Source organism: Anabrus simplex, chromosome 1 (genome assembly GCF_040414725.1).
Source record: "Anabrus simplex isolate iqAnaSimp1 chromosome 1, ASM4041472v1, whole genome shotgun sequence".
NCBI lineage: Eukaryota > Metazoa > Arthropoda > Insecta > Orthoptera > Tettigoniidae > Anabrus > Anabrus simplex.
In genome coordinates this window covers 1,192,447,759-1,192,475,646 of record NC_090265.1, presented here as the reverse complement: position 1 = coordinate 1,192,475,646, position 27,888 = coordinate 1,192,447,759, and the positions used below count along the sequence as shown (strand labels likewise).

At 35.7% G+C, this 27,888-nt stretch overlaps 1 protein-coding gene across 3 annotated transcripts in view; it reads left to right on the top strand.

Annotated features, from left to right (window-relative positions):
- Positions 1-27,888, top strand: part of Sec16 (Secretory 16) — a 753,833-nt gene that overhangs the window by 515,807 nt on the left and 210,138 nt on the right. For all 3 annotated transcript variants that reach the window (XM_067137541.2, XM_067137539.2, XM_067137540.2), the window contains exon 23: positions 25,890-26,123. In XM_067137541.2, the coding sequence (XP_066993642.2) occupies positions 25,890-26,123 (234 nt within the window). The remainder of the gene's footprint in view (positions 1-25,889; positions 26,124-27,888) is intronic.

Sequence of the window (27,888 nt, the reverse complement as noted above, 5' to 3'; positions counted from 1 at the left end):
GTTTTACACAAACAGATACTGAACATAATATTCTTTGGACAAACAAACAAAAAGCATTATGAATTTGTTTCGAAAGATATGTTTATAGTAAAATGGTTCTATTTTCATCTGAGTTTATATCTGCAGATGAATATTTGCCTTATTTACAAGTATCTTGCAGGAATAGGTTGATAAAAGTAATTTGATATCTTTGTATGGATCAGTATCTCAGTTAAAGAATTTTTACTGATTTTGCAAAAAAATCTAAGAAATTAAACCTTCACATTTGTTTTATTTATTGGTATTTTTTCTCAAGAACAGAAAGTTATCTTCCAGGCTATTAGACTGTGGTCATGTTTTGGTGAGCGTCAGACCTAATCAAGGCAGTCTGACAATGGATAGGAAAGATGAAAGTGAAGAACATGACTCAAGTAGGTGGGAGAAGTGATGGACATTACTGGGGCCCCTTGGGGGCTTCACCTTTTAATTGTCTCTTACAGCAGCCAAGGGTTTGTAATTTTAGTTGTTTTTCAGTTGCTTCTTGATGTAAATGTTCCTGGAACTGGTGCATTAGTCAGTAGCCAGTACATGATTTATATGGAATTTTATACTGTTATCCAGATTGTGGTTTCATTTTACCATCATAAATATAGTATATTATTATAATAGGGTTGGTCACCACTCCGAAAAACATTTTAGAGTTATTGCCAGTAATTCTCCAGATTGCTCTGAATGGGCACCTTTTGCACCCACTCCATTGAAGGATGGACATTCCAACTGGTAAGTTGCCTCATCTGCCATCTCTGCTGTACATAAGCCCACCTTTGCTGTTGAATTTGGACCCATCCCAGGTATTAAACACAGAGTCAATATGCTGTGGGACTTCCATAGGCAGGGTTGTCACATCTTGATGTAAAGCTGCCTCCATAGAGGGTGCCTGCCTATTATCTTGAGAAATGAAAATGAAGGTATCAGGAAATAAATTGGAGTAGAAATGTTTAATGACTGTATTGAGAAGCATGGACGAAGATGCTTTGGACTTTTAAAGAGAGTGGAGGAGGGAAGGATACCGAGACAGGTGATAAAGGCTAAGTTTGAGGTAAGGGGAGGAATAGAGAGGCCCAGAATAAGGTGGTGAATAGACTTCATCAAGACCAGTACAAGAAAGAATGTGAAATGGAACCAAATTATAGAGGAAGAAGAGAAGCAGTGAAAGGTAACAGGAAAATAAAGTACCATAAGTGTTCTAACCCAGCTGGAGCTGGAATAAGGGTAAATTATAATGATATCCAGATAGGTGAGTGTAAGTTTAACTATGGCAGATTTGTCAGGTTAGTTGACAGTGTTGCTTGTGCCCCATTATCCTGGTACAGATATTATACTTGATAATTTCTGTCTTCATACCTTCTCACAAAAGTAAGGAATACGGTAACGCTGGAGCTGGATAATAGGTGCCATGGATCTTCAGCTGTATATAGTTTTTGGACTGTTTGTGGTGCAAATGATTGATTTTTTGATGCTTAGAATGTTGCTGATCCAGTGGAAAGTGTATGCCAACTGGACTGTATTATAGGTACATAGGCTGTCTTTTTCTGGGGATCTATGTTTATCATTGGGCTATGTGATGGCTGAGAGGCTCGTTTCCTGCTGCAGCTGTTCACTGGGAATGTCATGGAAATATGCTCACTTTCCTCAGACCGAGCTCGATAGCTGCAGTCGCTTAAGTGCGGCCAGTATCCAGTATTCCGGAGATAGTAGGTTCGAACCCCAATGTCGGCAGCCCTGAAAATGGTTTTCCGTGGTTTCCCATTTTCACACCAGGCAAATGCTAGGGCTGTACCTTAATTAATGCCACGGCCGCTTCCTTCCCACTCCTAGCCCTTCCCTGTCCCATTAGTTGCTGTAACCATTCTAAGAAGGAAGGTGTAGCACTGATGTCATCTCGGGCTAGTCCATCGTACTTCCTCAGAGGGCACTCCTCAATAATGTGCTGCACTGACTGGAAAGGGGCTGCGCAGTCACCGGCAGGGGATTCTCAAAGTCCCCACTTATATAGCATGGCATTACATCTAGTGTGGCCTGTTCTTAAACGGTTGAGTTTAGACCGTTAGTGTCTCTTCAGGTGAAATCCTGGGAGTCCAGTTGTGGGGTCATGGATGCCTCGGTGTTTCACACATGCAGAGCTGCCGCTTTGATGCTGTTTTTCCTGGATATTGAAGCCAGTTATGTTATGCCATATTGGTTTTCTTGATTTAACACAGGAAGGGGGTAGGTCAATAAGGACCTCAGGGATTGGGAGATTCTGTGGATGAACAGGTTGGTGTAACCTTTTTCCACTCGCGTATAGTTACTTTCGGTCATCTCAGTTCTGGAGATGGTATGTTACTGATAGTATGTATTTCTTCTTCTTCTTCTTCTTCTTCTTTTATGACCACATAGGATCACTTTAGTCAGTCCGTCGTTCAGGTCTCTTTGAAGGGATTGTTCGGGCAGTATGTATTTATTATAAATGGATTTACATTAGTACCGGTTTAGGCCTTCCACGGCCATCATCAGCTTGTACATTATTATATTACAGCCATTAGACAATATCACAAGGATGTTATTATGTTTAGAACATCCGGATGTCTAATGGGGATGATAATAAAATATATTGTAGTAGTGTTTTGTCTATGTGGGGTTAAAATATCTATGATCAATGTGGTAATGAAGGCTACAGTAAACTAAAACCTATTGACTGTACATTGGACATATTGAGTACATTAAACATACTAAAATACATAAAGCACAGTATAAGACACTTAATAAGTTAAACACACTAAAATATGGTACATGTATATTAAAACACTTGTTAAAATTTGAGAGTTTGTGTTGCATGGAGTTCCTTTTTCAATCTTCTTTATAGTTCTTGTGCTTCTATATCTATGCTAATTTAGTTGTATAAAGTGATCTTCGAGAATATTCTTGGCTGATATATGTTATATTGATTCGTGGTGAAAACCCTTGTTGTGAACATTTCTAAGTACTGTGTAATTCAACCGTTGATATACTCTAGTAAGTTTTGTGACAGACTGCAAGTCTTGAGTTTAAATTTTGATTAAAAGAGCTGTTGGTGGCGGCACCTCTCTCGTCTGTATTTGTATTGTAGTTATTATCTGTAAAGATAAGTATAGTGTGCGTATGAAGGAATGCCTGGGTGTGTGTATGGAAATAAAAAGAGTACTTACTGTTGCTGTTGTGGAGGTCGTGTAGCGTTGTGTTTGGAAGCTTGCTGTGTTCTACTATGAGTGCATCTGGGACTTATGTTAGCTGTGGAGAGGGATGTAGGTGGAGGGGTAGGAGGAGTGGCTATTGTGGAGGTAGGGGTGGGGTTAGGTTTGTGATTCGTCGATTTATTGGGGCGTGCTATATTCTGTTTGTTTACTATTTTGAGATAGTCATTTTTTAATGCAGGAATGGCTTTATCAAAGATGATGCTGGTTTTCTCTGTAATGTCGTTAATATTGTGATTGGGATTGGTGTATTTGTCCAGAGAAGTATAGAAATCTTCGGTTATGTTGAGCAGGGGGCCCGTAGAGTTTGTTTAGTATTGTCATATTATTATTGATGTCTGTGAAACTATGTTTAGATTCTTCTACATATTGGCCTATTGATGAGGAATGGTTGTGTTTTACTGCATTTATATGTTCATTGTAGCGAATGGCGAAGTTTCTGCCTGTGCGTCCAATATAACTTGTGTCACAGTTGTTGCATTTGATACGGTAAACACCTGATCGGTTATATTTATTGTTATTGTTGACTGTTTTGGTGTTGTGTATGATGTTGGTGCTGTTGTGTATGGTTTTGAATGCTATTTTCAGGTTATGCTTTTTGAAAATATTAGTTACAGTATATAGCCTATATATATATATATATATATATGGGTATTGTTGAAGGTAAATAAGGCATAATCTTTCTTGGGTTTGGCTGTTTTTGTTAATTTGGTTTCAGGTTGGGATTTTATTTTGTGAATGATTTTGTTGACCATTTCTTTGCTGTACCCGTTATGTTTGGCTATGTCGTGGATTAATTTTAATTCATTATTTAGATCTTCTATTGTCATTGGAATATTAAAGCCTCTATATACCATGCTATAATAGGCTGCTCTTTTGTATGTGTTAGGGTGAATGGAATTGATTTTTACAGTATTTAAGGTATGTGTGGGTTTCCTATAGATTTTGAAAGATAAGTGGTTGTCGTGTCTGGTTATTGTCAAGTCTAAGGTCTCTGGACCAATACACCAATCCCAATCACAATATTAACGACATTACAGAGAAAACCAGCATCATCTTTGATAAAGCCATTCCTGCATTAAAAAATGACTATCTCAAAATAGTAAACAAACAGAATATAGCACGCCCCAATAAGCCGACGAATCACAAGCCTAACCCCCCCCCCCTACCTCCGCAATAGCCACTCCTCCTACCCCTCCACCTACATCCCTCTCCACAGCTAACATAAGTCCCAGACGCACTTGTAGTAGAACACAGCAAGCTTCCAAACATAACGCTACACGACCTCCACAACAACAACAGTAAGTACTCTTTTTATTTCCATACACACCCCAGGCATTCCTTCATATGCACACTATACTTATATTAAGGTTATCTTTACTGATAATAATGACAACACGAATACAGACGAGAGAGGTGTCGCCTCCAACAGCTCCTTTAATCAAAATTTAAACTCGAGACTTGCAGTCTGTCACAAAACTTACTGGAGTATATCAACGGTTGAATTACACAGTACTTACAAAAATTTTCACGAGAGGGGTTTTCACCACGAATCAATATGACATATATCAGCGATAGAATATTCTCGAAGATCACTTTATGCAACTAAATTGACATAGATATAGAAGCACAAGAACTATAAAGAAGATTGAAGAAGGAACTCCACGCAACACAAACTCTCAAGTTTTAACAAGTGTTTTAATATACATGTACCATATTTTAGTGTGTTTAACTTATTAAGTGTCTTATACTGTGCTTTATGTATTTTAATATGTTTAATGTACTCAATATGTCCAATGTACAGTCAATAGGTTTTAGTTTACTGTAGCCTTCATTACCACAATGATCATAGATATTTTAACCCCACATAGACAAAACACTACTACAATATATTTTATTTTCATCCCCATTAGACATCCAGATGATCTAAACATTACCACAATGATCATAGATATTTTAACCCCACATAGACAGAACACTACTACAATATATTTTATTTTCATCCCCATTAGACATCCAGATGATCTAAACATAACAACATCTTTGTGATATTGTCTAACGGCTGTAATATAATAATGTACTAGCTGATGATGGCCGAGGAAGGCCGAAACCGGTACTAATGTAAATCCATTTATAATTAATAGGTATTGATAGGTGGAACGTATTTCTTACCTGTATAGTACTTCCTAGTATGAGCTCTACGTTGCCACACCGGGGCGCAATATGCAGCCACTGGATAAACCCTGGTGAGGGCAGTAGTGCATAGTGAGGATGCATCAACTCCCCATGTAATCCCAGCTAGTTTCTTCATGATGTTGTTTCGTGACTTAAGTTTCTGACTTGTGTTTTCCAAGTGGGTTTTATTTTTTTAAGAATGGTCTAAGGTGATGCCAAGGTACTTGGGGTTGAAATTATGTTTAATTCTTTGTTGGGAGAACACAACATTGAGCTTTTCTTGAGCTATTTGGTTACACAGATGGAATTAGCATACATCTGTCTTGGCCAGATTTAGGCAAAGTCTCCTTAGTGTAGTATGCATTCAAGGTTTCAAAGTCATTGGAGAGAATTTTTTCTCCCTCTTCTAATGTGACAGTTTGGACAGTGATGGCTAAGTGTCAGCATAGCAGAATTTCTGCTGATGGTGTCAGGCATGTCACTGGTGTGCAAGTTGAAAAGTAGTGGGGCTAATACAGACCCTTGAGGTAGTCCATTTTTTACTGTAAAAGACTTGCTTGTCTTTTGCCCTATGTGACCTTGAAGTACCGATTTATCAGCATGTTCTTCAGAAGGGCTATAAGTTTTCGGCAGCGTGTATGCTTTTCAATTTTTGAACAGTAGTTCATCCATATATCATATGCCACTGTCAGGTCAACAAAAGCGACGGGTGTCGTTAGCTTCTTCTGGAATCCTGCTTCAGTACATGATGTTAATGCTAATACTAGTTCACAGCAGCTTTGTTTGATTCTGAAACCCGCCTGATATGTTGGTGTTACGTTGTTTATTATTCCCTGGGTTCGGATGAGGATGAGGCATTCCAACAATTTTGTAGTAAACACTCAGTAGTGCAATAGGACAGTAGCTTGAGGGATCATCTGCTGGTTTTCCTGGTTTGAGGATTGCCATGGCGTGAGCCATCTTGAACTCCGGACGAATGATTCCAGTCTCTAATATGTCACTGAAGAAGTTCTTCAGAAGTGCTTCCCAAGTTACCTTATGAATTCAGGGAAAATACCATCCAAAACTGCAGCCTTCCTCATTTTAAGCATGTTTATGGCTTTCTCACTTTCTTTTCGGCTGAATGAATTAGCAAGAATAGAGTCATTTTGGTGGCTGTTGTCCAGTTTCTTCATCTCTCTCAATGTGTTTCTTCGTAGTGGGGTCCGTTGGAATTTTTTCAGCTCTTGATTTGATATGTAGTGCCATTTCATTTGGTGTTATTCCTGGCTCCTCTTTGTATATGTATGAAGCAGTGCCAAGTTTCCTAAGGAGTGTCCATGCTTTTCTGCTGGAGTGAGTAAAGCTCATCTGAGAAAGATCTCTCCATTTCTCTTTTCTTCCGTTACTCTAATATCCTTCTAATATCCTTTTTTTCCATTTTAGGATCACCAGTTTTCTGATAACTTTCAAACATTGTTTGAGTAGTTTTATCCCAGCACGGGATACATTACTTCCTGAATCCGCGGGGATGTTTCGCTTATTTGCACCGATGTCAACGCCTATAAACCTCTTGTAGTTTTCTGCCTTCGGGGGGGAGTCCATCTCAGATTACTATCTACTTCTGATCTGTAATGGTCCCAGTTTGCCTTCTTGAAGTTCCATTTTGGTTTATAAATATTCAGTAGTAGGTGATCCATGGAGATAGCTTATTTATTTATTTATTTATTTATTTATTTATTTATTTATTTATTTATTTATTTATTTATTTATTTATTTATTTATTTATTTATTTATTTATTTATTTATTTATTTATTTATTTATTTATTTATTTATTTATTTATTTATTTATTTATTTATTTATTTATTTATTTATTTATTTATTTATTTATTTATTTATTTATTTATTTATTTATTTATTTATTTATTTATTTATTTATTTATTTATTTATTTATTTATTTATTTATTTATTTATTTATTTATTTATTTATTTATTTATTTATTTATTTATTTATTTATTTATTTATTTATTTATTTATTTATTTATTTATTTATTTATTTATTTATTTATTTATTTATTTATTTATTTATTTATTTATTTATTTATTTATTTATTTATTTATTTATTTATTTATTTATTTATTTATTTATTTATTTATTTATTTATTTATTTATTTATTTATTTATTTATTTATTTATTTATTTATTTATTTATTTATTTATTTATTTATTTATTTATTTATTTATTTATTTATTTATTTATTTATTTATTTATTTATTTATTTATTTATTTATTTATTTATTTATTTATTTATTTATTTATTTATTTATTTATTTATTTATTTATTTATTTATTTATTTATTTATTTATTTATTTATTTATTTATTTATTTATTTATTTATTTATTTATTTATTTATTTATTTATTTATTTATTTATTTATTTATTTATTTATTTATTTATTTATTTATTTATTTATTTATTTATTTATTTATTTATTTATTTATTTATTTATTTATTTATTTATTTATTTATTTATTTATTTATTTATTTATTTATTTATTTATTTATTTATTTATTTATTTATTTATTTATTTATTTATTTATTTATTTATTTATTTATTTATTTATTTATTTATTTATTTATTTATTTATTTATTTATTTATTTATTTATTTATTTATTTATTTATTTATTTATTTATTTATTTATTTATTTATTTATTTATTTATTTATTTATTTATTTATTTATTTATTTATTTATTTATTTATTTATTGTGTTCCCAAAAATGTAGGAAGTTATCAGATTGTGGATAGTACACCCCAAAAACATAGGTCCTGTGGTTGATCGTTTAAGATTTATGGCTGTTTGTTATACACTGGAATGGAGGGGATATTTTGAATTAATTTTGAGTGATGAATTATGTCTACTATACTACAGTTGCTCTGAACAAGATAACAGATATTATGTAATATAACACTTTCCCTTATACAGAATTTTTAGTCATTTATAGCAATAAATATTCTAAATGTCTATACTACTTTGAAGTTTGGAAGTATCAGTAAATCCATTACCTCTAGAACATAGCTTCCCTGCCATGGACTTAATGCTTCTGTATGTTTTCTATGCAGTTAAGCCAGCATTTATTATTGAGAAATTATAACTGAAATGTTACAGATAGCTTTGAGGGTAGCTTCTCCCAAAATTTTATATTGCATGCTGCTTTTGTGTGTATATAGAAACATGTAACACAGCCTCATTATTTCCAAGGCATGGTAAAAGTTGGTAATGATGCATGAGGTAATAGTAGGAAAGTTGCTTCCTCTCAGTCAAGAGTAGTATCAGTTCAAAACATTATAATCTGTTTAAAAAGAAATGATACAGAAAGGAAGTGGATGTTGCAACTGAAGTCCATAGTCATATTTAAAATGAGATGTTCATTATAATGTTTTCAGGTTTCACTATAAACTACTTTTTCTTTTACTCTTATGCTCTTTCAGGTGTCAGATTATTAACTTATCATCAATATTTTTCTCTTACATTGTGTACCAAATAGGCCATTCTTTCAGTGCATTTACTTTCCATTGATCATCTGTTAGGAAGCGAAAGAAATCTTTTTTTGCTACAATGTGCTCATAATTCCTCTGTTTTAATTTCTGTAAACTATAGTTAATGAGTAAGATGACCAAATCCAGTAGAATTCACTAAATAAGCTTGTAATCCGTAATATGGTAGGTTACAGGATAGCCAGTAATTCTGAAGGCATATCATTAATTCCAGGTGGCTTATTCCTTTTTAGCTCTCTTAACACACTGTTAAATTTTGATCCTAGAATTGGTTTCCTATCTGAACAACATTGATTCTTTCTCTTTAGCTACTTCACTCTTTTGTTGCCTGTATCCCCTTCTGCCCTCTTCATTTTTCACCTTCTTGTACATTTTTGTTTATCAGTCTCATGAGTTATTTGTTGTTTTCTACTTATCACCATTCCTCTGTATTTGCTGCCCTAATTCCTCATCTATTGCACTTCTTCCATCCTCTTACATTAGTATTTATGCAGCATTTTCCATGAAGGTTTCCCTCTTCTTATTCTTCCCATTTGCCACCCTCACTGTGCCTTCCTTTATTTATTCAAGTCCTTTTGTGTATACCTCATGATAGCTAAGTAGTGATAGGATTTCACGTCTGCTCCTGAGGGATTTCTGAATCTCTGCTTAACCCTAATGTAGTCCATTTCAAATCTTCCATTGTTCCCAGTACATTTTACCAGATATTCTCTTTAAAATATACTGCTCACCTGGTGACCATGATTGTTAGGCATCAAGTCTATATGGACTGACGCCGTGGTTAGCCAGTTTGAGTCCCGTTGGTTGAAAAAATTTCACCAACAGAATATTGGCTATCAAGGTAGGAGAGGTGGTGGCATACAATTTCTAATAACTTGATTGCGTGCCAAAACCCTGGATTCAGTTCCAAACCTCTCCACATTATTCATATGGAGGGAGGGCATGTGATGCTAGTGATGGTGATTCATCTGTCGTATGTGAACATTAAGCCTTAAACAGTCCCTTGGTGTTATTTGACAGGAGTAGGCTATGTGCTGGCACAGTGTTCCACCTGCACCGTTCTTACTATCATATGTCATGTCATTCACTTCATCTCATTAACTCTGATGAGGTTGACTTCAAGGAGTGAATCCACTTGTAAAAACTCACTACCAAGATTCATCTTACTTCGTGCCTGACCCCATAGAGAAACAGGACAAGAGACACCATCTTAAATATACGTAATTTTCGCTATCACCACATAATGTTGTTCTTCCTACTGGGAGGCCATGAAACCACCATGAATCCATCTGCTCCATTCCCAGGCATGTTGTTTAGTCTTCTGATAACTTCCACTCTGCACTTCATCCGTCATTGTTAATCTTCCTGGTCTTCTTTTCCTTTCTCCTTCTTTTGTATTGCCCAGGCCTTTCTTTCTCAGAACATGTCATGTACAGTTTACTTTCCTATTTAGAACAATATTTAAGAGTTCCTTAACTTTTTAAACACTTTTTTTCTTCACACTCTTCTTTCACTTTATTCTCTCCATCCTCTGCGAAACCTACTTTTTGAATACCTCGGTCCTTGTTTATTCCTAGTCCAAGTTTTACAGAGCTACACTCCACAGGAATAACCTAACAAGGGGAACATTGAAAGTTAGCAGCCTAGTTCCCAAGATACAGGGGCAAGGTTGAGATAGTGTAATCATCTTAAAAATACATCATTTTCATACATCATCATCATCCTAAACCATCTCCAGTTTCCCGGGTGTGGTATATGAGCCTCCTCCATCTCATCCTGTCCTTGTACCATTCTTCCTCCACCAACTTGTCCCAATCATGACCTCTCAGCAGTACATCGCTCTTAACTAAATCTATCCATTTCCTTCGTGGCCTTCCCACGGGTCGTCTTCCTTCTACCTTTCTGTCAAATTCCTTCCTTGCAGTTCTGTTTACTGGCATCCTCTTCATGTGACCAAACCACTTCAGTCTTGATATCTGAATCTTATTGAGGAGAGAATCATCTATTCCTACTTCTTCTCTAATTTTCTCATTCCTAACCTTGTCTTTCCTGGTTTTCTGGATCATAGTGCGTAGGAATTTCATTTCAGCTGCCTGAAGTTTGGAATTATCTCTATTGGTCAGTGTTGTGGTTTCGAGACTGTATGTAAGAATTGGTGTATAATAGGACTTGTACAATGTCATTTTTGTTTTCATGGGTATTTGCTCATCCCACAGCAGGTGTCTTACCTGGTGGTAAAATTGTATTGCTTTATTGATTCGATTGTTCACCTCATGTTTTGCTAGGTTGTCATTTGATATAACGCTACCCAAGTATTTGAAAACTGGAACGCTGTCCAGTTGGGCTTCATTTAACATGGCTATTGGTTCTGCTCCTTCCCCATACACTTTCATCACCACCGTCTTGGTCTTTCTGATGTTTAAACCATATTTCTTAAACTCCTCATTCCAGCTTTGTATTCTCTCTCCCAATTCCTCTTCTGAGTCACTCCAGATCACAACATCATCTGCAAATGTGAAGGCTGTGATATCTCCATGTTCTTTCCTTTTAATAGATTTCATTACTACATCCATTATAATAATAAATAGAAGTGGTGACAATGAGCTGTCCTGCTGCACTCCTCTCTTTGTTTCAAACCAGTCCGACAAACCACATCCTACTTGAATACAGCTTCTGTTCCCACTATACAACATTTTCACTTTGTCTATGAGGCTGTCTCGCACTTAGAGTTCTTTCATGCATTGCCAAATTCTTTCCCTTGGTACACTATTGTATGCTTTCTCAATGTCCAAAAATAATAGAAATAAAGGCTTGTTCTTCTCCCAGTATTTTTCCATTAGCATCCTAATTGCAAATATAAGGTCTGTAGTTGACCTTCCTGGTCTGAAACCATACTGCTTTTCTTCCAAAATTGGTTCAACAATATCTCTGATACTGGTCTCTATTTTTTCCAATATTTTCAGGACATGAGACAGTAGTGTGATACCACGGTAATTAGTACATTTTCGTCGGCTTCCTTTCTTGAACAGAGGTACAATAATGCCCATCTTCCAGTCCTCAGGAATAGTATTTTCCTCCCATATCTTGTTGAGCAGTCTGTAGAGCCATTGGATTCCTGGAATTCCCACTGCTTTCAGCATATCTGCACTTAGTTCATCTATGCCCACTGCATTTTCAACCTCAAGCCATGTAATTGGTGGTTCATTTGTGGTTCCTCGACTTGGCTCTCCTCTATCCGTTGTTATGTTTTCTGTATCTCCATTCAGCAGCTTTTCGAAATAGATCTTGAGTTCTTGTTTAATTTCTCCCTCTTCTTGTGCCAGAGTTCCATCATCACGTTCTATTGCTTTTATGGTCTCTTGATCTCTTCGCTTGTTTTTCACTACGCTGTATAGCAATTTCATATTTCCTCTTCTGTCCTCTTCTGTCCTCTTCCAGTTTTGTCTGCAAACTCATTCCATTTCTTCTCTTTTTCATCATTTTCGTTGATCACCACACAATGTTGTTCTTCCTACTTCCCTTCAAAGCCTGAAATTAGCTAGGCATAGATTCTATAGAAAGTGGAAACTTCCTGGAACCGGGTGAGTTGGCCGTGCGGTTAGGGGCACACAGCTGTGAGCTTGCATCCTGATGATAGTGGGTTCGAAATTTTGCGCATATAGATGTGCAGAATAGGAAGAAGCAGGACAGATAAATAAGAGATGGATGGAGCTGGTGGAAGGAGACTTTGAGGGTGAAAATCTTGAATAGCACAAGAGAGGAAGATTTGCAACAGCAGAAAGTGATATTATTATGATTATTATTATTATTATTATTATTATTATTAATAATAATATTCATTTTCTTAGCGTTATATGAGATGAAGTTCAGTTTCTTCAACCCACTGTGTATCTCGATGAAAAATCACCACTAATCTGCATCTACTCTTTATAACAACAGTATATATACACTAGACGCTTTGTATTATAACAGAAAATATTTTCCTACATTTTAAAATTTATTTTGAACATCTTAGTTAGTTAGTTAGTTAGTTAGTTAGTTAGTTAGTAATGTTTTGTTTTATCTGACAAGATTAAAGCTTTCAGGCCTTCTCTTCCATGTAACCAGGCACTGAAATGTACTTATATTACATTGTATTACTTTACAATAATAGATTTAATACTAATTAATAATAATATGAGAATGATGAGTGTTAAGGTTAAATGAAGATGAAATAAATTAGGTATAATAAAAGGATAACTTCTTAAAATGAATATCCTACATGTAAAAAGAAGCAGTGCACAAAAATTAATAACTTTTGAAAAACAGATCGGGTAAGAATTTTAGACTAATCTTCTACCAGAACATCCATAACAATAGAATGGTTGTAATTAGCAGCATCAAGTTAACAGATGACCTCACTGGTGCAAAAAATGTCTCCACAGAGTCCTTAAAAGTGCGAATAGCGCTTAACTCTCTTGTAGATGGCAGATCTATGGGTAGGTAAAGCAAGGATGGAATTATTAGTACATTCTGGTGATAAGACTGTGATAAGAAGATAGGTATTTGAAATGTGAAGTAAGGTAAAATGGCTGTGAAGAATGAAGGATTTTATGGAGATGGCATAGGGTATGAACAGTGCGACAGATTTCTAGTCGGGGCCAAGATAGGTGGTTATATGAAGGAGTTACATGGTCATAGTACCATTGGTTACAGGACATACCTCACACATGCATTTTGACCAGGTTGTAATCTGCTCAATAACTTGCATCCAGTATCTCTATAGATCACGTCACAGTAGTCGAAATGAGGGAAAACCAGAGCTTCTACCAACATTTTTTTAGTTACTCAGGAAATAAGTATTTATACCCGCACAGCATGTGCAATGCAGAGAATGTTTTCTGAGTGATGTTCGTAATATGCGTTTTCCATGACATGTCATCATCGAAAGTAACACCTAGGACTTTTACTGATGACGTGAATGGTATGTTAGTATTACATAACCTTATAGATGGAATCGCTGGTCGATTGACCTTCGCGAGTAGTTTCGGGTATCCAAGGATCCTTGGATCTCGATCTGGAGATGTATGGAGGCATCACGAGAAAACAGCTGAAGAGAATTTAATGAAAATCAGTATGGAAAGTCGGGGAATAAGTCGCTATAATCTAGCCATGAAATGTAATTGTCAAATTTTTAAGTTATTAGTGGTGCTATCGTAATGAAAATCAGTATGCGAAGTCGAGGAATAAGTCACCACAATCTAGGTCATAAATAATTTTATTCACGCTGAGTTAAGTGGTAGTTTAGTGGAAGGCCTAACATGTAATTCTCAAATATTTATGTTATTAGTGGTCGTATGGATAAATACTACATATCTAAGGTTATATAGTATTAAATTTCCGCTCATTTATGTCTTATACATTTTTCCCGTACCGGGAATGATCACAGAGATATACATAAATTTAGATTTTTATTATTAAGTCCATATCAGTGCCAAGTCACGAGAAAAATGGGTGTTCAGAATTTAATAAAAATCGGTATGTAAAGTAAAGTCTGAGAATAAGGGACTACAGTCTACACTATAAATAATCTTAAAGATGTTCTAATATCACAGAGTCAAAAGAAAACTAAATGTGAAGGCCTACAATATAGAAAGCTGATAAAAACTGATCAACAATAACATTACATTGACCATTGTTTGTTCTGATGTACTTTGTGTCTTTTGTTATCGCTCATCTCCGATAGATAGGATTACTGCTGCGTACCGAGTTTTTTAAAATTTGAATTACGTCGCACCGGCACAGATAGTTCTTATGGCGAAAATGGGATAGGAAAGGGCTAGGAGTTTGAAGGAAGTGGCCTTGGCCTAAATTAAGGTAAAGCCCTAGTATTTGCCTGGTGTGAAAATGGGAAACCACGGAATACCATCTTCAGGGCTGCTGACAGTAGGGTTCGAATCTACTATTTCCTGGATGCAAGCTCACAGCTGCACGCCCCTAACCACACAGCCAACTTCCCCGGTCGTAACGAGTGTAACAGCCTGCCTGAATATTGGCGAGAAGTAACTGTTCAAAATCCTAGGAGAGGATGCTATGAAAGTGCTACATTCAATATGTCAGCAAATATGGAAAACCCAGCAGTGGCCAAAAGATTGGAAAAACTCAGTGTTCATCCCAATTCCAAAGAAAGGCAGCGCTAAAGAATGTTCAAACTACCGAACAATCGCACTTATATCGCATGCTAGTAAGGTTATGCTCAAGATCCTGCAAAATAGGCTTCGGCAGTATGTAGATCGAGAACTACCTGAAGAACAAGCCAGTTTCTGCAAAGGCAGAGGAACCAGAGATCAAATTGCTAATATTCGCTGGATTATGGAGAAAGCAAGAGAATTCCAGAAAGACCTATACTTATGCTTTATTGACTATGCTCAAGCCTTTGACTGTGTCGACCACGATAAATTGTGGCAAGTACTCAAGACTATGGGAGTACCAGATCATCTTATTTGCCTTATGAGAAATCTCTACTCTGATCAGGAAGCTACGGTGAGAACCCTATATGGAACAACTGAATGGATCAAGATTGAGAAAGGTGTACGTCAAGGCTGCATATTGTCACCTTACTTATTCAACTTATATGCAGAGTATGTGATGAGGAATGCCAAATTGGATGAAACAGAAACTGGAGCTAAAATTGGTGGGATACATATAAATAACCTTAGATATGCTGATGACACCACCTTGTTGGCAGAAAGTGAAGAACAACTTAAATATCTACTAATGAAGGTGAAAGAAGAAAGTGCAAAAGCTGGACTAAGGTTGAATGTCAAGAAAACAAAGATCATGGCAACTAAACCTATCACCTCCTGGCATATAAATGGTGAAACAACGGAGGTTGTTCCTAGATTCATCTACTTGGGCTCCAAAATAACTGCTGACGGCGATTGCAGCCATGAAATTAAGAGACGCTTGCTCCTTGGGAGGAAGGCAATGGCCAACCTTGATAACATTTTCAAGAGTAGAGACGTAACTTTAAGAACGAAGATTCGTAGAGTGAAGGCTATGGTCTTTCCAGTAGCAATGTACGGAAGCGAAACCTGGACAGTAAGAAAGGCTGAGCGTCGAAGAATGGACGCATTTGAACTATGGTGTTGGAGAAAACTCCTTAGAGTTCCATGGACTGCGAAGAGGTCTAATAAGTCCATATTACAGGAAATCAACCCAGGCTGTTCACTGGAAGGTCAAATACTCAGACAAAAATTAAAGTACTTCAGTCATATTATGAGAAAACATGATTCACTGGAAAAGACCTTACTGCTCGGGAAGACTGATGGTAACAGGAGAAGAGGGCGACAACGGATAAGGTGGATTGATGGCATCAAGGAAGCCACGGCTCTCAATTTAGAAAGACTTTGGAAAATAGTTCATGACAGGAAGAAATGGCGCACTTTGGTCTATGGGGTCACGGAGAGTTGAAAGCGACTAAACGACTAACGACAACAACAACAACAACAGCTGGGGTATTAGATAAATAACTTTCTTCTTTAGCATGCCATTCCTCTGGATTTTCTGATACTACTGGTACGTAACACACTGGTTCATCATAGTATTCCAGCTATTTAACCCCTACTCTGAGGCACTGATTGGAATGAGCAGTGTGCATATTTAATGGAATAATGGCGGAGGAGTGTTCACGGCAGTCTGTTGCTTGGTCATTCCAGCTCTGGAACTTTGGACTTTTAGATCGGCACCATAGTACTTCTCTTACCGTCCATAATAGAGTCCATTATTCTTTTAGGTAAACTGTCCTCCTCCATTCGCCTCACATGACCCCATCACCGAAGGCAGTTTATACGTAAAGCTTCATCCACAGAATTCAATCCGAACTTATCCTTTATCTCCTCATTCTGAGTACCCTCCTGCCACTGTTCCCACCTGTTTGTAATAGCAATCATTGCAAGTTATGAATCTCATTCCGTATTGACGGTTATCACTTTACAAAAGAAAATATTTATAAAATCCTCCTACCAATACAAGTCAAGTCATCTGTTAGATGAAGCAAAGTCTATACATGTTTCACCCTAATCTCAAGGCCATCTTCAGTAGTAAAACAATGATTACATAATACACACACAAATTAAAAATCGTAATGATGTGAAGTGATGGTGATCATGATTAGTGAGTTAAAAACACATTGAGGTACAAGATCCTCTCGTCTAATGGATCTTGCTGACTGTTAAATAAAAACACTATGCTGAGGAGTGTAGTGAGACCGTCAATACTACGAATAAAACGTGTATAACATCTGTAATGAGAAAAAAGGGATATATGAGTGGATGAAGAACAAGTTAAAAATGATGTACGAAAAGAAAACTCATATGACTTACTTGTAACTAAAAGTTGTCGTCTCGAATGGAGATGACCTTGTCGGTCTCAAGTCACATTGACAACTAAGCCTGTGTGTGGCTTACTGTGTATCGGTGTCGATGTGGTTGGGAGGGGTAATAGAGGGGGAGGGGCAGGGAGGGAGGGACGTTGTGATTCGCGGAAGGAGGGTGTTGATGGAAGGGCGGGTCTTGTTCTAGAATGTCGGTAGTGAAACTCTTTTTTATTAATGAACTGTTCGCAGATGAGCGGGACAAAGGTTTCCAATAAAATATTTTTCTTTTCGTTGATTTCATTTAAGTTATAGACGGGATTGTTATATTGGTCGATATATATATTCTCTAGTATATTAAGTAAGGGACCTTTCTGTTCGTAATGCAGGATCTTTAAATCTTGATCAGTTGTTGTGTATTTATGATTTTTCTCTCTACAATGTTCACTCATGGCTCAGTAGCGATTATACTTTAGGGCATTAAGATGTTCGGAGTATCTTACATTGAAACTGCGGCCTGTTTGCACAATATACGTTGAAAGACATGATTGGCATTTTAATTTGTATATTCCAGAGTTAGAAAATTTTTTGCTGTTGACAGTATGAGAATTAAAAAACATTTTTGTATTGGTGTGAACGGTCTTGAAAGCTACTTTTAACTTGTGTTTTTTAAAGATGTTTGAAATAGGATATATATTATTATTATTAAAGGTAAATGTGGTGAATTTCTCTTTATGGGAAGATTGTTTTTCTAAGGTGGTCTTGGGTTTATTTCTAAATTTATTGAGAATTTTATTCACGAAAGCTTTACTGAAACCATTACCTTCGGCTATTGCATAAATGGTGTTGATTTCCTTTCTAAAATTCTTACGGGATAAAGGAACATTAAGAGCTCTGAAAATCATACTATTGTAAGTTGTCTTCTTCTGTGTCCCTGGGTGTAGAGAAGTTTGGTGGATTGTGTTTATTGTGTGAGTGGGCTTCCTGTAAATATTAAAAGAAATGGTTTTATTCTGATTGCGAGTAATAGTTAAATCGAGATAATTAAGGGAATTGTTGTTCTCGGATTCTATCGTAAACTTTATGTTTGGATCCAGGTTATTAAGTAATTCAAGAACGGTGTTGCTGTCAGTAATGTTAGAATCCAGGATAATAAAAGTATCATCCACATACCGAGTCCAATGTTTGATCCCATTAATTTTACCTATAATATGAGTGTATTCGAGGAAATCTACGTAAATATCAGCGAGGATTCCCGAGGCCGGTGACCCCATGGGAAGCCCCTTCTGTTGGTATATGATGTTATTAAAAGTAAAGAAGCCATTATTTAATGTAAACTTGAGGATCTGAATAAACTCTTTTATCTCCCCTATAGTCAATTTACTGAATTTGGAAAGATTGTTTTTTTACTATTTCGATGGTTTTATTGACGGGTACATTCGCGTATATATTTACTATAATCTATCAGCTTCATTGTCCGTATTGATGAATTAAGAATGCAAGTATGAAGAATGAGATTTCCACCTAATCAATACTTTATTACAAAATGTAGAGAACTTCAAACATTTTGTAATAAAGTATTGATTAGGTGGAAATCTCATTCTTCATACTTGCATTACATATATTCTATGTCAAAGGAGTGAAGAGTGTAATGTTTTGGTAACGTGAGATTTTTTATTCTATTGCAGAATTCCAGGGAATTTTTAACTGACATGTTAGGTTGAAAGGAATGTGTTTTAAGAAAATTGTGAATAAATTGGGATATTTTGTACGTCCGACTACTTCTGAAGTTAATAACGGGCCTTATGGGGACATCCGCCTTGTGAATCTTCGGTAACGCTTTCGCCGTAGGTAACTTGGGATTCATGATGATCAATTTTGATTTTTCTACGTCATTAAACAAAAATAAAAAGTTCTTAATTAAAGCTTTCATCTCTCTTTGTATTCTATTAGTAGGATCTTTTTTTACTGCGTTAAAGTTATTGTTAGCAAAGAAGAATTGTGCTTTATTTATGTAGCCACTTTTCCCCATAACTACAGTAGCATTACCTTTATCTGCTTTAGTTACTATTAAATCGTTATCTTTAATTTTCTTTTTGAGATTGCGTATGTTGGTGACTTGTTCTCCATTACCCCTCCCAACCACATCGACACAGATACACAGTAAGCCACACACAGGCTTAGTTGTCAATGTGACTTGAGACCAACAAGGTCATCTCCATTCGAGACGATAACTTTTAGTTACAAGTAAGTCATATGAGTTTTCTTTTCGTACATCATTTTTAACTTTTTCTTCATCCACTCATATATCCCTTTTTTCATTACAGATGTTGTACACATTTTATTCATAGTATTGACGGTCTCACTACACTCCTCAGCATAGTGTTTTTATTTAAGAGTCAGCAGATCCATTAGATGAGAGGACTTTGTACATGCAAGCACAGAAATGGTGTCCCGACGTAAACAATCAACACTGCCCCACTCCAGTACTGAAAGGTGGCGAGGGAGTGAAGGGGTGGTGTCAAAGGCACGGTGTGTGTATTGCTATACATCCACCACTGTGCCCATTTCAATCACAACAGTTTTGTAGCGGGCTGTCTACCTGCAGCAATGCGTTAAGCATGGAGGTAGGGGTATACCATGCTTTGTTTATGCCGGGACACCATTTCAGTGCTCGCATGTACCTCAATGTGTTTTTAACTCACTAATCATGATCACTGTCACTTCACATCATTACGATTTTTAATTTGTTTGTATATTATGTAATCATTGTTTTACTACTGAAGATGGCCTTGAGATTAGGCTGAAACATGTATAGACTTTGCTTCATCTAACAGATGACTTGACTTGTATTGATAGGAGGATTTTATAAATATTTTCTTTTGTAAAGTGACAGCAATCATTCTCGCTACTTTCATGTCTCTAAAGGAAAGTTGGTCTGAAAACAGACAGATGTAAACATAGATTCGTCCAGGAGCTGTCTTCCTTCTCACAGAATACTAAAAACGCAAAATTTAAAAAAAATTATTATATATATCTGCGAATAGGTACATTAGGACTACGCAGAATACTTAGAGGCATGCATTTGCTTTCCTTTGTGTCCATAATTCGTTCATTCTTTTACCGTCGGCTTCCTTTCTGTCTTCAGACCAAGTTGTTCCGATCTTCTTCTTTGTTTTTTCCTCTTGGTCAACTTGGCATTTGTAATTTTGGATCGTAAGATTACTCAGTTCTGGACATTTGCTGGTGTAAATCCTGCCTATTTTGAATCGGTTCTGATTTTGCCAATCCATTTCATTGTGTCTGTTTTGGCTTTACTCCTGTTTTTATAGAATTTGACTATTTGTTTTGTAAGTCTGTTTTGGTGCATTCTTTTAATGTGTCCATAGAATCTTATCCTGCATTTTCTAATGTCACTGTGAACATTTGTGTATTGTTTGATTTCCTATCTGCCTCTTGAGTCGGTATCGTCCGTGAGCGAGTTTTGGGCCTAGAATTTTTCATATGATTTTGCATTCCTTTTTCTCAATGTTTACAATGTCTGCATTTTTGTTCAAAATGAGTGTTTCTGATCTGTAAGACATTCTGGTTTAATGACTATTGTAATGTCTTAGTTTTGTGTGCTTGGAGATACATTTTTCGTTGTAGATATTTTGGATTAATTAATAGGCAGTTTCCAACTTTTGGCATCTAATTCCATTGCCTTTTGTTTCAAATCCATTTTCTTGAATTGTTTCACCAAGATATTTAAATTGTGATACTCATTTAATTTTGCCATATTTTGTCTCCATGGGTTTTGGTGTTTGTTGCAAGTCATGTGTTCTGTCTTTTCAAAAGATATTTTTAGGCCGACTTATTCCGCAACTTCTTTCAGGAGTTCAATCTGATTTTGGGCTGTTGAAATGTCTCGGGTTAAGATTGCTGGGTAGTCTGCAAATGTTAAGCAATCTGTTGCTACTTTTCCTCTGCCTAAAGTGATTGGTTGGTGAATTTTTTGGACTAGTTCCTGTTTGCACCATTCTGGTATAACTTTTTCAAGGATGCAGTTGAAGAGTAAAGGAGAGAGTCCATTTCCCTGTCTTACTTCTGTTTTGATTTCAGGGGGATCTGAAATTTCTTCCATGAATTTAACCTTGGACTTTGTTACAAAATATTAAAATCATCCCGTATTGATGGTTTTCACTTTACAAAGGAAATTTTATTTGCCCTATTCAATACATACATATCTCCATCTTTAGATGGAGTAATATTAATCGTACATGTTTCAATTCGTTTAAGCCATCTTCAGTGTAAAATATTATTTTAAAAAAATTGATGTTATAAGAATATGATAAAACACAATAAAGAAGGGAGTGAAAAGAAATGAGACATGCTGGAATTAAAACAAAAGGTGATAATGGCGAGGTTGTGGACTTCTTAGTCTGGATGTGCAGTGTGTTACAATTGAAAAATGACGACGAACTCGCTGTGCTAAAATTTAAACTGGCAGTCTGTCTTCATTGAATCACAGTCTCAAATAATAAAGAGGGCAGCAAAAATTGAGAAACTATATTTGAGAAGAAAACAAATGCCAGGCAAAATGTACGTGACTCATAGCGGAAACCATCAATGAAGTTCAAATCTGTATTGGAAAAAGTCTGAAAAACTTGGGCTAATAAGTAAAAAGTATGTCAAGAAATATTTAAACTTATTAAATGGTTGCCCTCTCGAACACCTGACCTCAATTTAGCGGTCCTCCTTTCACTCATCATGTCTGTTGCTGGTTCAGCTGTGTTTGTGAGGATGGGAGGAGTGAAGGGGTGAAGGGGAGGGAGGGTACTGAGCTGGTGGGAAGAGGGGTAAGGAGGAGTGGTCTTTAGTTGGAGAGATGGAGGCGGGGTTTGTTTTTATTATAGAATTGCTGACAAATGTACGGAATGAACGTTTCAAGTAGGATGTTCTTTTTTGCGTTCATTTCATTTAAATTATAAGAGGGGTTCCTAAACTGATCTATATTGATGTGGATGCTCTCGAGAATGTTGAGCAAGGTGCCTTTTTTGCTCATAATGTTAGATCTTAAGATCTTTATCTATTGTTGTATATTCGTGGCCAGATTCTTTATGATGCTCACTCATAGCTGAAAAACGATTATATTTAAGAGTGTTGCAATGTTCACCGTATCTTATGACAAAATTGTGGCCTGTTTGACGTGTGTGGATTGAAAATAAGGCTGGAGTTGGGGTGGGAGGTTTTAAACACTATTTTAATGTTATGTTTTTTCAAGACATGAGAAATTTGGTAAATGCTACTATTATTGAATGTGAAAGTAGAAAACTTTTCTTTTTCTAAGGTAGTCTTAGGTCTGCTCTTATATCTATTGACGATTCTGTTGATGAAGGTTCTACTGAAGCCGTTATATTCTGCAATATTGTAAATGGTGTTTATTTATTTTATTTTTTTTTAATTTTTGCGAGATAAAGGAACAGTTAATGCTCTGAGTACCATACTGTTGTAAGCTGCTTTCTTATGTATGTCTGGGTGCAGAGAAGTTTGTTGGATGGTATTGATGATATGGGTGGGTTTTCTGTATATATTAAAGGATAAAGTGTTGTTGTAGATGTGCGTAATGGTTAAATCCAGGTAATTTAAGGGCATTATTGTTTTCTGACTCTATGGTGAATTTATATGTGGATTGGTGGAGTTGAGAAGTTCAAGTACTATGTTACTGTTAGTAATACGATAGTCGAAAATAGCAAATGTGTCGTCCACATAGCGTGCCCAATGTTGAATGCCATTAATCTTACCAATGCTGTGAGAATGTTCTAAATGATCGATGTAAATCATTTTCAAGCCAATACGTCAGTGAAAAATTCCATAGAATTTTGCAATAAAATTTACTTTAATTTATCCAGACACCGCACACTTCATTCATTTGATATTATTAACATGTATGCTAATGTGCCTGTTAACAACACCATACAATTAATTAAGAACAATCTTTCCAAATTCATTAAATGATGTGTAGGTGAAATAGAAGAATTTATTCAGATTCTAAAATTGAATAGCAATTTCTTCACTTTCAGTAATGTCATTTACCTACAGATGGGTCTTCCCATGCAGTCACCAGCTTCAGGGATCACTGTTTTGAGAGTAAACTTATGTCAGAACGTATCCAATATAAGAATGCTAAGGGTTAATCAGAACAAAATGTGTGTGTTAAAGAGAAAACCAAATGCTTACAAGAAAAGAATAATAATGCTGATGCTACTTGGAAACTAAATAACATAACATGTCAAAATTAATGATAGAAAAATGGGCTATGCACACAAATCAGTAGACTCCTGGCATAGCACCAGCATCTAGCTTCATTTTTGAACTGCATTTTAGAAAGCTTAACCATGGTGTAAATGAAGCTTCAGCTCTGAAATATAATATGATCATGACTGAACAACCACGAAATCGTCCTGAACTACCACTTCCATTATTTGCAGTAAGAAGAAGAATATGTAAACTTGTTGACACATCCTTTGTGTTCTACCATAAATAAGTTAATGTTGGCAGGGCGGGGGAGGGGAGGGGTGTTATTCCCTGTTGTGTTCTGCTGCACATTCATAATAAAAGAGAAGTTGCATGGTAGGTAACATTTTTGTTTCAGATATTTTCTTTTAGATTTAAATTGTCATTTTTTAGTGATTGGTTCCAGTGTGGTTTGCTGTGCATGATTTTTTTTTTTTTTTTTACTTCCTCAATCACACACTCAGTATATTGTGCATTACACATGATACAAATCTAGTTCTATAGTAGCTGAAAATCTTTGAGATAAATTTCTAGCTTTTAATTAATTTAAGAAACCAAATGTTCTTTAAATATAATTACTTTGTTTAAAGAATGATTATATGGAAGATAATTACTTCATTTTTAAAAAATATGTGGAGGATTATACTAATCTTGAGCTCAGTATATTCAAAGGTACTTTGTTCAGCTTTTTTACACCACCGAATTACAATATAATGTAAAAGCATAGGATGGTAATTGTCAGTCATTGCAAATTAAAATGTTCAGTAATTTGTCACTGTACTGCCCAAAACTTGCTTAGGATATTCATCAATTACTGTTTTACTCTTTAAATTATGCTTACAAAATATATTGATATAAAATAAACAACTTGGATGAGACAGATTACAGTAGAAGACAGATTTTTAACAAGGTCAATAAAAGGTAAGAGTGCTCTCAACTGAAGAAAGGATTGTCGGCATGTGAGACTATGAAGAAATATTGGAAATGTAGAAAAGCTAAATTTCCTTTTTAAAATTGACTGGAGTGGTCCTCTGTTGGCCAGAAAATGTAAAATATATATACATACATACATCTTCATTGTAGAATTTATGCCTTTCAGCAATCAGTCTGCCAAGCCTCTGTGAATTTACTAACTGCCACCACAATCCTCTGTTTGTAACATGTTCTGTTGCCTCGTTTAGTTGTATACCTCTTATCTTTGAATAGTTAGAAACAGAGTCTAACCTTCTTCGTCTTGGTCTCCCTCTACTTCTCTTACCATGCATAATAGAGTTCATTATTCTTCTAGATAGCCTATCCTCCTCCATTTGCCTCACACAACCCCACCACTAAAGTCAGTTTATACGTACAGCTTCACCCACAGAATTCAACCCTAACTCATCCTTTATCTCCTCATTTTGAGTACCCACCTGCCACTGTTCCTAGCTGTTTGCACCAGCAGTCATTCTTGCTATCGTAATGTCTGTTACTTCTAACTTATGAATGAGATATCCTGAGTCCACCCAGCTTTCAGTCCCGTAAAGGAAAGTTGGTCTGAAAACAGACAGATGTAAAGATAGTTTCGTCCAGGAGCTCTCTTTTTGGCAGTGTTATTGAATGAGCATGAACAGTTTTTCAACTCAATTATCCTTTCAGTTACATTTCTATATATGCTGGGAAAAATATATCTACAAATACTTTCAGGTCGAGATCTCTTCTTATTTTAAAGTTGCTCGAGTATGGGTATAATTGGACAATTAATTTGACCATGTACAGTACGTATGTGAACTTTTACATCGATTGCTTGTAACTTTGGAAAGTTGTTACATTTCCTTTCTGACTCTGTTATTCTTGATATTCTTGGATTATTGTGGTTTAGATATACTGTACGTCTTCCCAATATTTACATGTACTGTATTTCACTTGTATAGTTTTAGAAATATTTGATTTCATACAAATATGCAAGAAAATCATTTATCTTCATTTAACTCAGGAATTAACAATAGAATATTTAAACGCAGGGGGAAGTCCTTGTATATGCCAGTCTGTGTCAAAATGTTTCCTGTGAAAAGAGTCAGAATTTTAAATGGAGCTCTGGACAAATGTTACGGGGGGAAAAAATTTTTTAATGGATCCTTCATTTGGATTTAAACTTATTTTTTACCTCGTGTTCAGTGTAATACTGCCAGTGTGTTCTACCTATAATTCATTAATTATTGCAACTTTTGGGAAATTCTTATTTCTGCATTATTTAGAACATAGTTTGAGAATAATGTATGGTGTAGTTTGTTGGTGTTTTTATGTTCAGGGTGGACCGCAAATTTCGCTCACTGGCTCAGTACCTTTGGATGAACCTGGTGGTCCACAGCCACGTTTGCAGCACCCACCCCTATCATCAGAGGATAAAGCACCCACAAAACCAAAATCAAGGAAGGAACAACCCAAGAACAATGCTGGTAGTTCATGGTTTGGTGGAATCTGGAACAAATTAGCTTTACGTCCAAAGAATCAAATGATTTTGCCAGATGACAAGAATCCTTCGGTGAGTAGGCTGTAGTATGAGGATTTTTTGTATAGATACAAACTATATATAACATCTTGCTGGGCTACCAAGCTGACTTTATGTGTGTATTGCAGAGTAACATAAAAAGAGGGGGATGAAAGAGCAGTGCTTTCCCTGAACAGGCACATGTCATACATTAGGACTTTTCATTGTTTACACGAGGTATATTGCTTGTAAAAACACCTTGGCATAGTGAGGTGTAGTTGACCGTTAAGTGCTGGTTTTATTTGTTCAAATTAATATGTAAAACAGGAAAAAAATGGAGGTTAATTAAAAGTTGTAGAAATGAAGTGATAGGTTAAACAGTTCAGAATCTCAAGCCTGTGTATAGGTCAGGCTCTCCAATTTCTGTGAGTTTGAGTACAGGCCAGGCTGCCATATTTAATTCCATAGCAATTAAAAACGTAGGCTTTGAAGGGTTAATAGATTAGAGTGTGAAGTATTATTTGAGAAGATGTGGAAGTCTCCTACTGTGTTGCACCCCTCCCCCCTTTCCAAGTTATGTAGTGGTGATGCTTGTTGCCGTTCTAACAATGATTACTCCCGGAAACATAATTTCCATAACATATACCTGCCAAGTATTCCAGTTTTTACGTAAAATGTACGGAGTTTGAATGTGTTTTAGGGTTGTACGGATGAACAATGTTATTATACGGATTTTGAATATCTGCGCTTGGTTTCGCTTTCTGCGGTCAGATCGGATTTGTTTGACTTTTGATAGTAGCAGGTAATACGAGATGCAGTGTTTGAAATTCGACCAGTAAATGTATAATCACATTATTGATCATCATCGTGCTTTTGTCACCTGTTCTACCTCAACTGCTACTTCATTCATTGAGATGTTCTCAAACAAGTAGCAGGCTGCGATTTTGAAGAAAAGACATCCGTGAAAAGTAGCAGGCTGTGAATTCATATAAAACTACTTTAGTAACTGCGTCGGGCTTCTTAGCAGCTGAAAGGCTGTCTGTCTGTCTGTCTGTCTGTCTGTCTGTCTGTCTGTCTGTCTGTCTGTCTGTCTGTCTGTCTGTCTCATTGGCGGTAGTTCTGAAACTCGTGCAATGGTGTGATGAATTTCTAAGCAATTTAGTAATGTTCGTAATGAGTTCAACTAAGAAACAATATTATCAGTCTTTTCTGGAGGCATATTCTGCTTAATTTCCTTGTTTTATACGATCACGAAAAGTGTTCCCAGTGTTTAGTGAAAACAGGTGAGCACTCATCAAGATGTAACTTTGCGAAAATATTTAATTTCAGGGGTGATCATAACATATAGAGTAAAACCTTGATGCATCATTTTTCAGGGGGCAGGGGGAAAATGACGACGGATGCGGGAAAACTATAAATACAGGCAACATAAAAAATAGGGGAAAGAAAAATAATAAAATACTGGTACTGTATTGGGACATTTTTCGTTATGTAAATTTATTATTATTATTATTATTATTATTATTATTATTATTATTATTATTATTATTATTATTATTATTATTATTATTATTATTATTAACTTTACTGGCCACATTGGACCACTTGAGTCTTGCATGTACACTTTTTCTTCGAAAGTTGTACTGTTTGGTTCTTCTCGTCCGCTCAGTACTTTTTCATTTGTTTATTATTATAAAAACAACAACAATAATGGCACGTGGCCTACGGAGATGCTTGCAGGTCTTTTGAGCTGTCACGTGATAGGCAATCTACGCGCACATGAAAATGCGGTCCTACCTAAGAGGAATTCTAATGTTTA